General features: G+C 38.2%; 1 protein-coding gene across 1 annotated transcript in view; it reads right to left on the bottom strand.

The window, feature by feature from the left end:
- Nucleotides 1-14,095, bottom strand: part of LOC140226872 (equilibrative nucleobase transporter 1-like) — a 35,485-nt gene that overhangs the window by 16,876 nt on the left and 4,514 nt on the right. Inside the window, exon 4 of the mRNA XM_072307301.1 lies at nt 298-390. Coding sequence (XP_072163402.1) covers nt 298-390 — 93 coding nt within the window. The remainder of the gene's footprint in view (nt 1-297; nt 391-14,095) is intronic.

Genomic DNA, 14,095 nt, shown 5'->3' with positions numbered 1-14,095 from the left:
ATAACAAGGTATTTTTGTAGAATCGACTCTTGTTTATTTTGTTTTATTTGTTTTCTCTCTTTGTTTTGTTAAGTAAATATTGTTGATTACTTGTAGTTCGTTGAAATTGACGAAGTGCTTTGAATCCGTACAGAAAAGGCACTGCATAAATATTGGTTGTTATTGTTACTATTATTATATTATCAATTATTCTTCATTTTGTGCCTTGATAACACTGAGAAACCTGATATAACGAGGTATTTCTAGATCCTCGTTATATCGAGGATCTCCTGTACAGATTTGTAACATACAGTTTACCTTAACGATGAGCATGACGACAGCTGACGAATCAAAGCATCCACTCATGAGGGTCATGATAGTGGCCTTGTTGGGTCCAAAGAGATTTGAAACCTATGATAAGACAAAAGAGACAAAAACAATTTTCCATTAATTACATGCACATGACTACCTTTCAAACCAATTACCTGTCAAGTATCACTGCCAACATTCATCAATGCAATGTAATACTTTGCGAGAAAAGTTTAATGGTATTTCTAATGTATACCATCTGGTGTACAATGTACATTTTTATATTCAAATTTTGTGTACACCTGTTTAACTTGGGTTGCTTCTGGTTCAACAACCAAAAATATGTGGAAAAGGGCAATATGATTTAGGGAGGAGAGGAAAAAAAAAAAAAAACCCTCACAATTTGACATGATGCTAAACTGCACCTGCCCTTTTCATCGTGGGGGATATTGGAATACAAATATACTTATGAACTCACAACAGATGATACCACGCTATGATTCACTGCCCAGCCGGCAACTTTGACAATGTAGGACCTACTCCAAAAGCATAACGTTTGGCACTAAAATACTGTATGTACTATATTTGGTTATAGACATAATTGCACAGGGACATAAAATTACATTGCAGTCTCGGTAAAGTTCAATGCTCTACTGCAATAAAAAAAAGTCTAAATCATTTCAACCCATCCATTCTCTGTCTACCTGCAAAAGGAATCTCCTTTGGGGGCTTTGGATGCTCTCGGAGAATTGCGGGAGGAACGGGATAAACAAACCTATTGATAAAAAGAATTCTTTCTGTATTCTTATACATACTACTGGGAGTTCATAAAGATAAACAACTAGGTTTGAAAATTCAAGATGACAGCATGCTAATATAAGGTCAGACTCTTTAGTGCCCTGTTAACTCTCCTTTCAAAAAATCCACAGTGGCATCTTGAGTCATTGCCTGAACAGAACTTGTCACGGGACAATTTTATACTACTGAGAAGTTTGTCCACAGTTGCTTCTTTTTTTACGCTTTGAACAGTGGCTATTCTTTCAAAATGCATTACATCCAAGGCAATCTTATACTGCTGAAAAATTCACTGACAGTTGTTGCTTTTTTTTAGCGCTTGGAACAGGGGCTATTCTTCTAAAATGTGTTAGACCCGGATGGTTCTTGCGTAATACGCTGCAGAAAAACCGCAAATCGATGCTTGGGTTTTGCTGTCGCGCCTTCCTGTCCAGGTCGTGCAGGTTTGCACCGGTTTCTAAATTGCAAGCACGCTTTAGGGAAGTGAGGTCTCAACCTTCTACCAGGAAGAATACAGAGTCACTTGAGGAAACAATTCAACTTCGTAATCACACGATTAATGCTGGCTGAGTAAGCAGGCCCGCCACCATCATGACCCCACGCACCATGTGAAATTGAATTGAGAGTGAAATACACTGTAGAAACAAGAAAGTCATCAGACATGGTGTAAAAAATAAGAGATGATGAAATAAGCATAAAAACAAAAACTTAATGCATTCCTAATTGGAAGCTGGTTATACCAGGTTCCTGTGGCATCAATTCATATACAGGAACCTTGTATATCATGTTCCAAAATGTAGACAGGAGCTTCTGCATTTGTGGAATAAAATTCATGTTTATTTGTGTTATGCTGACCAGAAGTGACTTTTCTCAAAATATTTGAGTATCTTCTAACAGTATCTGTTCTTTTTCTGTATCAAGACTGCACATATTTTTGTCTAATTTACATTTTTAGAACATAGTACTGTGCTGGTATTGCTATATAACTTGTATGAAGACAAACATAGCCATTAAGACTGAGCTCACTAGATTTTGACTTTCGCTGACCCCATTGAGGTGTTCTCATTGCATAGTGTTCATAACAAAAGACTCTGTGAGCCCATCAGCGCACGCTCTATTCATACCTCATGTTTGGTCGATATTTTGCATTGTTTGATGGCAAATGTAATTGACAGTGGAAAGGGAATACATGCAATGCTTGACTGCTTTCGCATCATAGACCCCGCTTCAGTGTAAACGTGCAAAAGGCCAAATGCAGGGCCAAACTTGGCCTCGCATTTGGCCTCGCTCTGGAGGTGGTCTCGGCCGAGGCTCAGCCGCGGCCGAGCCCGGCCTTTTCTCAGTGTAAACGCAAACTGGGCCAAATGCGCGGCCAATTTTAGTCTGGCTTCCAAACCCTCTGCCCTTACTATTTTGCTATTCAGGATATTAACCCCCTCAACGTCGAAAGCTAGTATAGTTTAAGGTGGTTTTGTCCCGCAAAGGATTTTTCCTTCGGCAAAGGCCTTTGCCTGAACGGCGACTTCGTCGCCACGGAATCCAGTTGGCAACGGATCTGAAAACCAGACTATATCAAATTGCGTTTGTTTACAAGCAGAGCGCCACTACGACAAAATATTGAAAGGTTTGAAATAAAAGCGCGGCCGAGCCCAGCAGTGTAAACGGACAAAATTGCGAGGCTCGGCCGCACAATTGAGGCCGGGCTTGGCCATGGCCGAGCCGCGGTCGAGCCCGGCCCCACACTGTAAACGGGGTCATAGGCTGATTACTAATCTGTCCACAAGCAGAGCGCCACTACGACAAAATATTGAAAGGTTTGAATTAAAAGCGCGGCCGAGCCCAGCAGTGTAAACGGACAAAATTGCGAGGCTCGGCCGCACAATTGAGGCCAGGCTCGGCCACGGCCGAGCCGCGGCTGAGCCCGGCCCCGCACTGTAAACGGGGTCATAGGCTGATTACTAATCTGTCCATTCTCTGTCGACAGGCAAAAAGAATCTAATTTGGCGGCATTGGAGGCTCTCAGAGAATTGGGGAACGGGTCAACAAAGCACCAACATATGTGTATAAGCAACCATTTACTTTATGAATATCTACAATTCTTTGAAGAAAGAAAAATCAAAGAGTACAAAACACTTATCCTACTTCTTTCACTAAATCAGCAACAAATCCCAACAAACCCACTTCCAAGATGCAATTAACAGTGTACAAACCACAAATGGGGCTACCATGAGTTAAACTATGAATGGTGCTTATACCCTCAGTTTGTATTCACTGAATGATATGCAAATATACACACATAAATAGGCCATTTCTGACTATTTCTACCCTAATATATTTCTTCTACTAAATATCATGAATGCAGGGGTAGACATGTATTGAATTCATTTTGGTTTTTTCAAGTTACAGAGTGCTAATTTTGCAATGCCATGTAGCGTTATGTTATTTTGAGCTACATTCATTGATATGCAGCAGAGATATCCCCCTTTAAAAACTGCACCAATATTCTTTTAGAGTGAAGTTCAGTTAGATAATGTTGGTAGCCTCATTCAGTGGTAATTACAATGCCTTCAGCTGCCAAATTGTGCTTTGAGGAGATGAGAATTCACAAGAGAGTGCATTCATTGTTTTCCAATAGTTAAGGCCAAAGGTCACTTTTTTTCCTATCATTTTCTTTTTTCACACTCCATCCATCGACAATGGCCTTGATAAGACGCACGCAGCAAAGACCCAAAGAACAAAGTTTGACTTGGCTGCAATTGTTTGCTGCTGCCTATATCTTGTCACTGTCCTCTGCTGTAAAATACACTTGTTTGCACTTTGATGGCACATACAGTGTATTGTGTGTATGTCCACATGGTGGTTGTGTGTCAAGGATCAACATTTTACATTTCAGATGGATTTCAGTGTCTTTAAAGTGCTCTTCAATACCAATTCAAGTTCAGGACGAAGAGGAAAATCAGACAGGGTTATGAAAGTTTCAATAAAAATTGAACGTAGAATACAAATGTCAGTGAAATTTAAAGTTTCACACATTTTCTCTGCACACATGCAAGTTAGAATGGTGATCAATGATATTATGACCCTGCAATTCTCATCCTTAATTGGTGTCAAACAAAACTATGAAAATCATGTTTTTGGTTGAGGATTTAGTGAAATCATCTTGCAACATCTTTCTCCCTAAATATGATCATTTGTAGGCTTTCTTTGGTAAGATTATACTACTTAGATGCAACAGATACATAGCCCATTCTTATTGATTTCATGCTGAAGAAAGTTATAATTAAAAGGTGTATATAGAGTTTAATGGGATGACATCATCAGCTCTGCCAATTTGAGTACTTGGGCTGAAAGTTACAAATCACTGATTGGTAAAAACATGATAAACTTTACAACCCATAGATTCTCTTTCAAGGTCTTATGTTAATGACACCTAGCTACCTTCCTATTCATCCTACTGCATTGTGTATTAAAGGAAACCCAAACCCAAAGAGCAATGTGGATTGAGTGAAAGCAGCTACATTAGTAGAACACATCACTGAAAGTTTGAGGAATATCGAACAATAGCTGTTAAAGTTATGAATTTTAAAAGTTTTGGTGTTGGAACTGCTAGATGAGGAGACTACTTACAGGTTATGACATATACATGTACATGTGTGGACAACAATATAAAGAAAATTCCACAGAAATTCACTTTTCTAGCATAATGAAAGAGCATTGACTATAAACTGCTTTCAGAAAGCAGGGGGGATAATTGCTAGCCTTAACATATGTCAGTATCAAGTTGATGGAAGTTGATGGAATTTTTGTAGAATTCCCTAAGTTATATTTTCTTCATATACACACATATTTTCCGTACATGCATCCAATCAAATATAGTACCTTCAAATTCCATAAGAAACGCTTCCATCTTCCAACCAAAATGCAGTTTGTAGAGGAATTCATACTCAATACATGTATTTGCAGCTATTCAGTTTTTTTGCCAAACTGCATTTCTGATTTTTAATCGATTTTCTTTTCATTTATTTTAGTATCTTTGGTATGATTTTGTGAAGCGATCAGGGACATTCCATTATATTTACAGGTGTGAGCCCTACAGCTAAATTCTGATCTACAAATCACTACGGGTACTTCTATCACAACATCAGTATTATCACTGGACATCAGTTGGCGCAAATTATTTCTACCAGAATACAATGTGGTATGCTATTACACATGTGTAGATTTTTTTCATTTATTTTAGTATCTTTGGTATGATTTTGTGAAGCGATCAGGGACATTCCATTATATTTACAGGTGTGAGCCCTACAGCTAAATTCTGATCTACAAATCACTACGGGTACTTCTATCACAACATCAGTATTATCACTGGACATCAGTTGGCGCAAATTATTTCTACCAAAATACAATGTGGGATGCTATTACACATTGTGTGTAAACTGAAATCTGTATCAAAAGGGCAATGTTCCCAAGTTCCTTCACACTAATGATAACAGAAATGTGATAACTCATGTATCTCATCATTGTTAAAACACCATAATCATTTAAACCAGCTAATCCCACCCCACACCACTTGTTTGTAATTCCACATCACAAGGTAGCCAATTCATTGCAAATGTGAGTGGCATACAAGAAGAGGTCAGGTCTTTATTGCAGGTTACTGATAGAGCTGGACAATACTTCAAGATGTTTATCTCTGCTGTTGGCACGGAGATATTTGCATCACACTCCTAAACAAGCTCCCCTGACCCTGTGTAAAGACATCAGCTCAAACAAACGCAAATCCGATTATGTTGGACCACTACACCAGGTAAGCCACTATAATGCACACTGTAGGATGCAAATTGCAAAGTTGCAGGAGCTTGTCATTCCAGCTTGAGCTTGTTCTCAACAAGTTCTCTGGATGTTTAAAGTGATGGGATACTTAAAGGACAAGTTCACCTTCATAAACATAAGGATTGAGGGAATGTAGCAATATTAGTAGAACACATCATTGAAAGTTTGAGGAAAATCAGACAATCCGTTCAAAAGTTATGAATTTTTGAAGTTTTTGTGCAGTAACCGCTGGATGAGAAGACTACTGCAGTGTATGAATAACTTAGATGTCACATGCGTCCAACAATACAAGGAAAATATAAAGAGAATTTCACAAAATTCCATCTTTTGAAAGAAGTACACATTCCCCTCACTCGTTACCGACAAATGTTATGGGTAATATTATTCCCCCTTGCCTTTAGAAAGAGGCAAATCAAGTGCTCTTTTATTATGCGAAAAAAGTGAAAATATGTTGAATTTTATTTTACATTTTCTTTATACTGTTTTACGCATTATGACTCACAAGCTGTAGTAGTCTCCTCATCCAGTGGTTCCAACACAAAAATTTTAAATATTCATAACTTTTGCATCAGTTGTCCAATTTTCCTCAAACTTTCACTAATGTGTTCTACAAATATTGTTGCATTCTCTCAATCCTTGTGTTTATGAAGGTGAACTTGTCCTTTAAACACAGCAAGTCCCACTAACCAATTCCTGTGGTTTGGTGCTGTGATACATATCATTTCTTTTACTATTTATTGTTAGTGTATCACTAGGAAGAGTAAAATACTGTCATACACAATATTTTTGTGGTATGAAAATTTCTGCAAATGAGAGCCGATGGCCTTATTAATTGCAGCATGAAATTTCTGTGAGTTGCCTCTAACATTCAGTGCATATAGTGTAGACAAGATCTTTAGAGTGCATTTTAATTTCACAAAACTTGGCTCTCGTGAAATTCACTAAATCAAAATGCAAACAAACATTCCTCATTTTACAGTACCGGTATCTCTTTCATTTTTAGCCTTTTGTTGTGCATGGATACAATGTTTTTTTTGGTTGTATAATTTTCACAAATCTTTCCTAAATTGCTGATTTGAGTTTCTCCACAAAGATAATACATGTAGAATCAGTAACTGGATATTTGGCGGCCTAATTTCTAATTAAGACAAGTGAATTCATAGCTAAAGTCTCATTTGTACCTTGAGCTTACAGACAGTTCCACAGACCGAAGTGTGAAGGACATATTGATTAAAATTATCAATCCTTAGGGGTCTATCACAAATCCCATCAGAGTCACATCTGACAAATTGTAAGTGTATGGTCTGATTTGAGTGAATTACAGTACAACCATCACACTACAATCCACATTAAAATCCCTCTGGTATCACACGTCATCAGTTGTTCTAGAACTAAACACACACACACGCACACATACACACACAAACAAAAAATTCATGGTTGACCTATATACAAATTGTATCATTATCAGTCATTCCATTCGTGCACACTGCATCTTCAACTGGAACTTGAGTCACATATCAATGTGTGATATATAGTACATGTATATGTGCACCTTTCTCAAAATCAAGTCACATCCACAACATATCAGTATCTAAAAATGTAATTAATCACACAGGAAGGTATAGATGTAAACATGACCAAGCGATGACAATGCAGATATTTTGACAAAGAGCGATCATTTGTTGGTAGCCACATTTAAACAAATGTTGACAGACCATATGCACAGAGAGGGCTCAATACAAGGCTACTGCAAAGTAGGTTACTTTGCAAATCAAACTCATGGGATTATTTTCCTCTCCCTAGAACGGGTAACAATCTAGGTATACAAAAGTACATAACCCACCAGGCATTACCAGAGAGTTTATTTCATTACAATACTTGGAAAGTTGCAATGGAATCCAGTATTTGCAGGCATTACCCATTGCTATGTGAGGCAAAACTCTAGCATGCTTTCTATGAAGAACAACTTTATAATATGAAAACAAATATGCTATACAAATAATGTCATAGATTTTCAACTCATCGATTTCCACTCCCTTTTGAAGAAATGAGCTTTCATACGTCTGTAGTCAAACTTTATATATATACACTGTACCCCTGTACTGTATATGCAAAGGTTGCTCTGGTCAGACAGGAAGCTATACTGAATTTGGCCTGATAACACAACAAACAACACCTGCAAAACTGGGGCCATGTATTGAAATGTGCATGGTGGTGGACCATATGGCAGTGGACCATGTGAGTCTAGGAGCTTGTTACCAGGTTGGGTCCATCCTTGGTATTTATGAAGCATGTCCTTAAAGGGATCGTATACAACTAGTTTTGGTTGAGACCTAATTTCAGGTTTCTAACATTTTTTTTTGGTGAGATAATGAGAAACCTCTTATAATATATGAAAGACCATGTAATTCCACGTGGAATTTAATGTTTATTTGATGAAAATCGGTTTTGAAATGGCTGAGATATCCAAAACAGAGCGATTCTAATAAGTGTGGGACCCACACTTTATTACGATCGCTTTGTTTTACTTTGTTTTTGGATGTTTCAGTCATTCCAAACCCGATTTTCATCAAATAAACTTTGAAATCCTCTTAAAATGGTATGCCCTGTACTATTTGATAAGTGTTTTTTTGGTATCTCGCAAAAAGTTAAAAGCCCAATTTTCATCTCCACCAATACTGTACCATCCCTTTAATCTATAAAGTAAGCAAATCATTGTCAATCATTCCCACATCAGTTATTGACAGAGAACATCCGGACGTGTCATGATCATACTGCAAAAAACAAACAGTGATGACAAGGTATCAGATCTAAACAAACACATCATTCTACTAGTATCATAAACAATTTCCGGTCCTGTATTCTGATGTATCATAGGGGAATGCTAGATTCTTTGGACTGTGCCCACAGCCAACAATTGTTCAGGGGGTAAAGTTCCAGTCATGTTTAGCTACCAGGTACAGTTGTATCTGAAATATACTACCAACAAACTTTTGTGCCAACTTCACGGCTTTCAACCTTTGCAGATCAAAATACATTGTGTGTTTGAAAACTCCTTTTTGATTATGTTTCTCATAATGTTGCATTTATTAAATCTGTCTTAGAGTCGTTTGGGAGGCCTTGTCACTGCACAGCTCCATAGCGCAGTTTGACCTGAGGAGCAGAGATGTGCACAATAGTTAGCAGTGGTTGGCGTGGACAGGTCCGAGCTATAAACGCGTTTCAAAACGACTTTGTGTTCATCAACTCTACAGAAATATGTTTCTGGTTCAACCGCGTTTGGATCGCACTCTTTTTGGCATTTCAGAAACACATTCCTAACCCCTTGAATCAAAACAGCTTTGCGTTTATCACCTGTCCAAAACTTTCTAAAAGTTGTTTAAAATCTTGATTCTGCACCAGAAGAGAGTTGATAAATGCACTCTTTTGAGAGAGAGGGCTGAGGGTCTGTAACCGAGGCTAGCTGGGTGGGAGGTTGATGGAGATGAGTGGAGAGAGGTTGGCGAAGATGCAAGAGATGAGGAGATACCATGGGATGATGAATCTCAAATTGGTTGATGGACTAGATGATTGCTTTTGTGCAGTGTACCCTGATTGATGAAGCAGGAAGGAATGGGGGGAAGGGTATACATGCAAATAGGTTTCGCTTCCTGCTGTCCAGCGGCACCGGAATATCACTAATGGAAACTGCCTAGCAAAGTGGGCAGGGATGGTGGTGGGTGGGGTCCCTTGCATGGCATCACGGTAATTAGAGCGATCATGCAGTCAGACAGGTGAACTTTCCTATCTTGAAAACCACTGCAGCCTTTGAAGTGAATCCAACGACTGTTAGATTTGTTAAATCTCTATACGTACTTGGTAGGCACTTCGCTCTGCAGCCAACCACATTAACATGAAATCTTGTTTGTTTGTTTGTTTTTTTTTCTCTTTTAATGTTTTGAAAGGTAGGAAAAGCTCAAGTATGTTTTCAATCATTTAAATTACAAACACTGGCAAGATGCAAAGCCTCAGTCACATAAACTCAGGATTTGACATGCATTAAATCACTTCTTTTCTTGTATGCTTGAATTGGCGTTTCCCTTTAACCATCTGCATATTAAAGGGTCAATGCATGCACATTGCATTCCTCTTGTTACATCAGGGGCCCGTTGCATAAAAGTTACTATTATGGTAACTTTGCCATCCAATGGTAACTACCATGGCAACAATACTCAACAGCCAATCAAAATCAAGAATTCCATGGAAGTTACCATTGGATGGCAAAGTTACCATAATAGTAAATTAAATGCAACGGGCCCCAGAAGTCTCCTGGTGGTGAGAGTTTGGCGAGTAGTCATGACTCAATGGCTGTACTAAACAAGCAAGTCCTTTGCACACAAACACACACACAAACACACACACACACACACACACACACACACCTACAAAATGATAGTGAGGGAAAAAAAGACAGAAAGGTGCATCTTTCCATATCATGTTGCAGCTCATGGTGCAATAACACTGATAAGTTCCTGTTTATCATAATCTACATCCTGGTGGAAATATTGACAAATCTTTGGCACACAATCCGCACATGGATGCATTAGAGTATGTGCTGCCTATTGATATGATCAATATCGTTCCATGAAAATCAGGGTATGCATACAGTTGATGCCTGCAGCATATTTGTCATTCCTTATAAAGACAAAGTTTTAAATCCACATAGGCAGACAATGGGCAACTGTCTTTTCTCCCTCAATTTTGTTTTTTCTTCACAATGACTTCTTTTCCTTTTGATAACTAGAAAAGCACTCTGAGAGCACAGACCTCCGCCAAGCCAGCAACTCACTTCCCAAAATAGAAGCCTTTTGTTTACGTCATTACTCGGTGCCTTAAAGCCCGAGCAGAGCAGGCGCTTTAGTGCCGATGCGCATATGTAAACCTCCAGTATGCGCAGCTTGAACCCCAAGTTTGTTGACCTTATATGCCAAAAGATGAAAAATCCTTCAAAAATCAATAGAAATACCCGGATCACTACCAAAATTGAATGAGGTATTCCTTGTGTCAATATCGACTTTTTATGCAAGTTTCATTTTAATCCGTACACAACTTATTGAGTTATTTTGCAAACAGACAAACCAATGCCGATGATCACTTAACCTCCTTCCTTGGCGGAGGTAATAATAAAAATGATGATAACAATGGCTATTCATATAGCACTACATCCACAGAAGTGCTCAGAGCATTTACATGTACAAGTGAGAATGGAAAATGATACAAACAGGGAACAATGCTCAACAAACAATATAAAAAGAAACAAACTATTTATATGCATACTTTAAAGAGACATAATTTTAGTTTCACTTTTTATCAATATTGTGAGTCTCCCATAATGGCAATTTATTACGAAGTGATGGACCCGCTGAACAAATGGCCAATCCCCCCATTTGGTATGAACTTTCAGTACAACATGTAAAATGGAATCAGATGACCATAGTTACCGTAATGACTCCATCTATCAATGGAGGGTTTCACACAGAAAAAGCTTTTGAATACGATCTACCCACACAAGAGTTGTGTCACAAACAAAGTTCTACCAATGAATCACAAAACTCTTAAAGTTCCTGTTTACCTTTGGGAACAATGATTTAAAAAATTCTCAAATATATGACATTTAATTCTTATGTGTAGGTATTTTGTACCACAAAACATGCTATCATCTAAAATGTATGCAATAAAGCCTAAAATATGAGGAGATAGCTGTATTTTTCTCAATAAACCGTAACTGTAGATGGTTTAATCTGGAAACATTTTCATCATAAGTATTGTTCACATTTTCTATACCGGTATTTAACAATACTTAACATCAAAATTACCAATTCAAATTTTTACAGTGGTTGTTTCTATCCCAAACTCACATTTTAGAACTATTCTAAAGCACTAATGCTGGGTTGTTGTTTTTTTCATCTGCAAATGGTAAATTATGCCTTTAATGCACGAAAGTGTATACATAATGAGCACGCACCATGGTAGTTGATTTTCAAGCTACAATTTGTACGCTTGAACTCTTTGTTTCAGGGGCAAAACCATCAAAATTGCAAATACACAGTAGCACTAGAATTGAACAAAACCCACATAGAAAATTCCTCCAGAGCACAATTAGCTACGAATAAAAACTGAGGTGCGATATGTTTGAGATATCTGTGATTCAAGCTGATGTTAGACTTACAAGCATAATGTGATTATCAAAACATGAAACATGTTTTAGACACATTTCATCTTCATTCATTTCATCTCTCTCTCTCTCTTTATTTATATTCAATGTTTCACACGATGGATTTTGTCCCTGAAGAGACATCCTGGTTTTTGACAAGTCGAGACAACTGATTTTATTCTTAGTTCTGAGCCAGGAAATGGATAGCATACTTAGTACTACAGACCTGTAAAAAACCAAGGAAAAGTAGAAATTACGCAGTGCGTAAAATATGTCCCCGCCGGAAGTAGCATTTAGTAGCAAAATGTACAATATCGGTAAAAAATCAAGGTCAAAGGTCAAAGAAGTCAAAGGTCAAAATTCTGTGTAGAAGTTTTGAAGCCCTCACCTAGTGCCATCACAAAAAGCAAACGGAATCAAAATCGGGTTAGAAATGGCGAAGGAGTAGCATTTTGTAGCCAATGTACAATACAGGTCAAAAATCAAGGTCAAAGGTCAAAGAAGTCAAAGGCCAAAATTCTGTGTAGAAGTTTTGAAGCCCTCACCTAGTGCCATCACATAAAGCAAACGGAATCGAAATCGGGTTAGAAATGGCGAAGGAGTAGCATTTTGTAGCAAAATGTACAATATAGGTCAAAAAATCAAGGTCAAAGGTCAAAGAAGTCAAAGGTCAAAATTCTGTGTAGAAGTTTTGAAGCCCTCACCTAGTGCCATCACATAAAGCAAACGGAATCGAAATCGGGTAAGAAATGGCGAAGGAGTAGCATTTTGTAGCAAAATGTACAATACAGGTCAAAAATCAAGGTCAAAGGTCAAGGAAGTCAAAGGTCAAAATTCTGTGTAGAAATTTTGAAGCCCTCACCTAGTGCCATCATATAAAGCAAACGGAATCGAAATCGGGTTAGAAATGGCAAAGGAGTAGCATTTTGTAGCAAAATGTACAATATAGTTCAAAGGTCACGACTGAAATTCTGTGTAGAAGTTTCAAAGCTCCCATGTAGTGCTATCATATAAAGCAAACAGAATCAAAATTGGCTCATAAATGACAGAGAAGTAGCAAATTGAAGATTTTGATCACACACGGACGCACACACGGACGGACACACGGCCGAACGGACGGACGGACGGACGGACGGACGGACGGACACACGGACGGACACACACACGTACGGAGCCCGTTTCATAGTCCCCTGCTCGAACTCGTTCGGCGGGGACAAAAAATCAAAAGAACTATTGAGAATATCAATCTCTAATGGTATCAAAACAAGGAAACGTAAGTCACTTCAAGCTGACTCAAGAGATTCAATGAATCATGTCCATCATGGCACGACAAAAGTGGAAATACTCACATGATTGTTTGGGTCTGTTGTTGTTGTTGTTATTGTTGTTGTTGCTGTTGTTGTTGTTGTTGTTGTTGTTGTTGTTGTTGTTGTTGTTGTTGTTGTTGTTTTCAATTTTGCAGACCACCTTTTATTATGATCACTTTGTTTTGCTTTGATTTTGGATGCCTCCGCCATTCCAAAACTGATTTTCATCAAATAAACTTTGAATTCCTCTTATGGTGGTACTAAATTGTATGCTCTGTACTACAAGTGTACTAAAAGTGGTTTCTTGGTATCTTGCAAGAAGTTAAAAGCCCAATCCTCATCTCCACCAATACTATACCATCCCTTTGAGGGCTTTGGTTGCACATGCTTATTAAAGTAAAAGGTAGCTGATCAGCATTATACATTGACATACTTATATTTTCAAGCTAGTTCCATGTGTGAAATCCATGGAATGTTCACATAGTAAAAATGTTCACGTTTACAGTAATCACCACCATCCTCCCCCCCCCCCCCCACCAAATAAAAAATCTTGGCATTTGGATCACAATCACCATCAGACTAATTTTGCCTGTGTGCATCGACCGATTGAATTTTTCAAGAGGCCTCCTGCAAATGCAGGGAGAGCTCTGCATAATGACAGGTGGAATACGGATGC

Source organism: Diadema setosum, chromosome 4 (assembly GCF_964275005.1).
Source record: "Diadema setosum chromosome 4, eeDiaSeto1, whole genome shotgun sequence".
Classification (NCBI taxonomy): domain Eukaryota; kingdom Metazoa; phylum Echinodermata; class Echinoidea; order Diadematoida; family Diadematidae; genus Diadema; species Diadema setosum.
The sequence above is the reverse complement of the archived record's forward strand: the minus strand, read 5'-3'. Positions and strand labels throughout refer to the sequence as shown.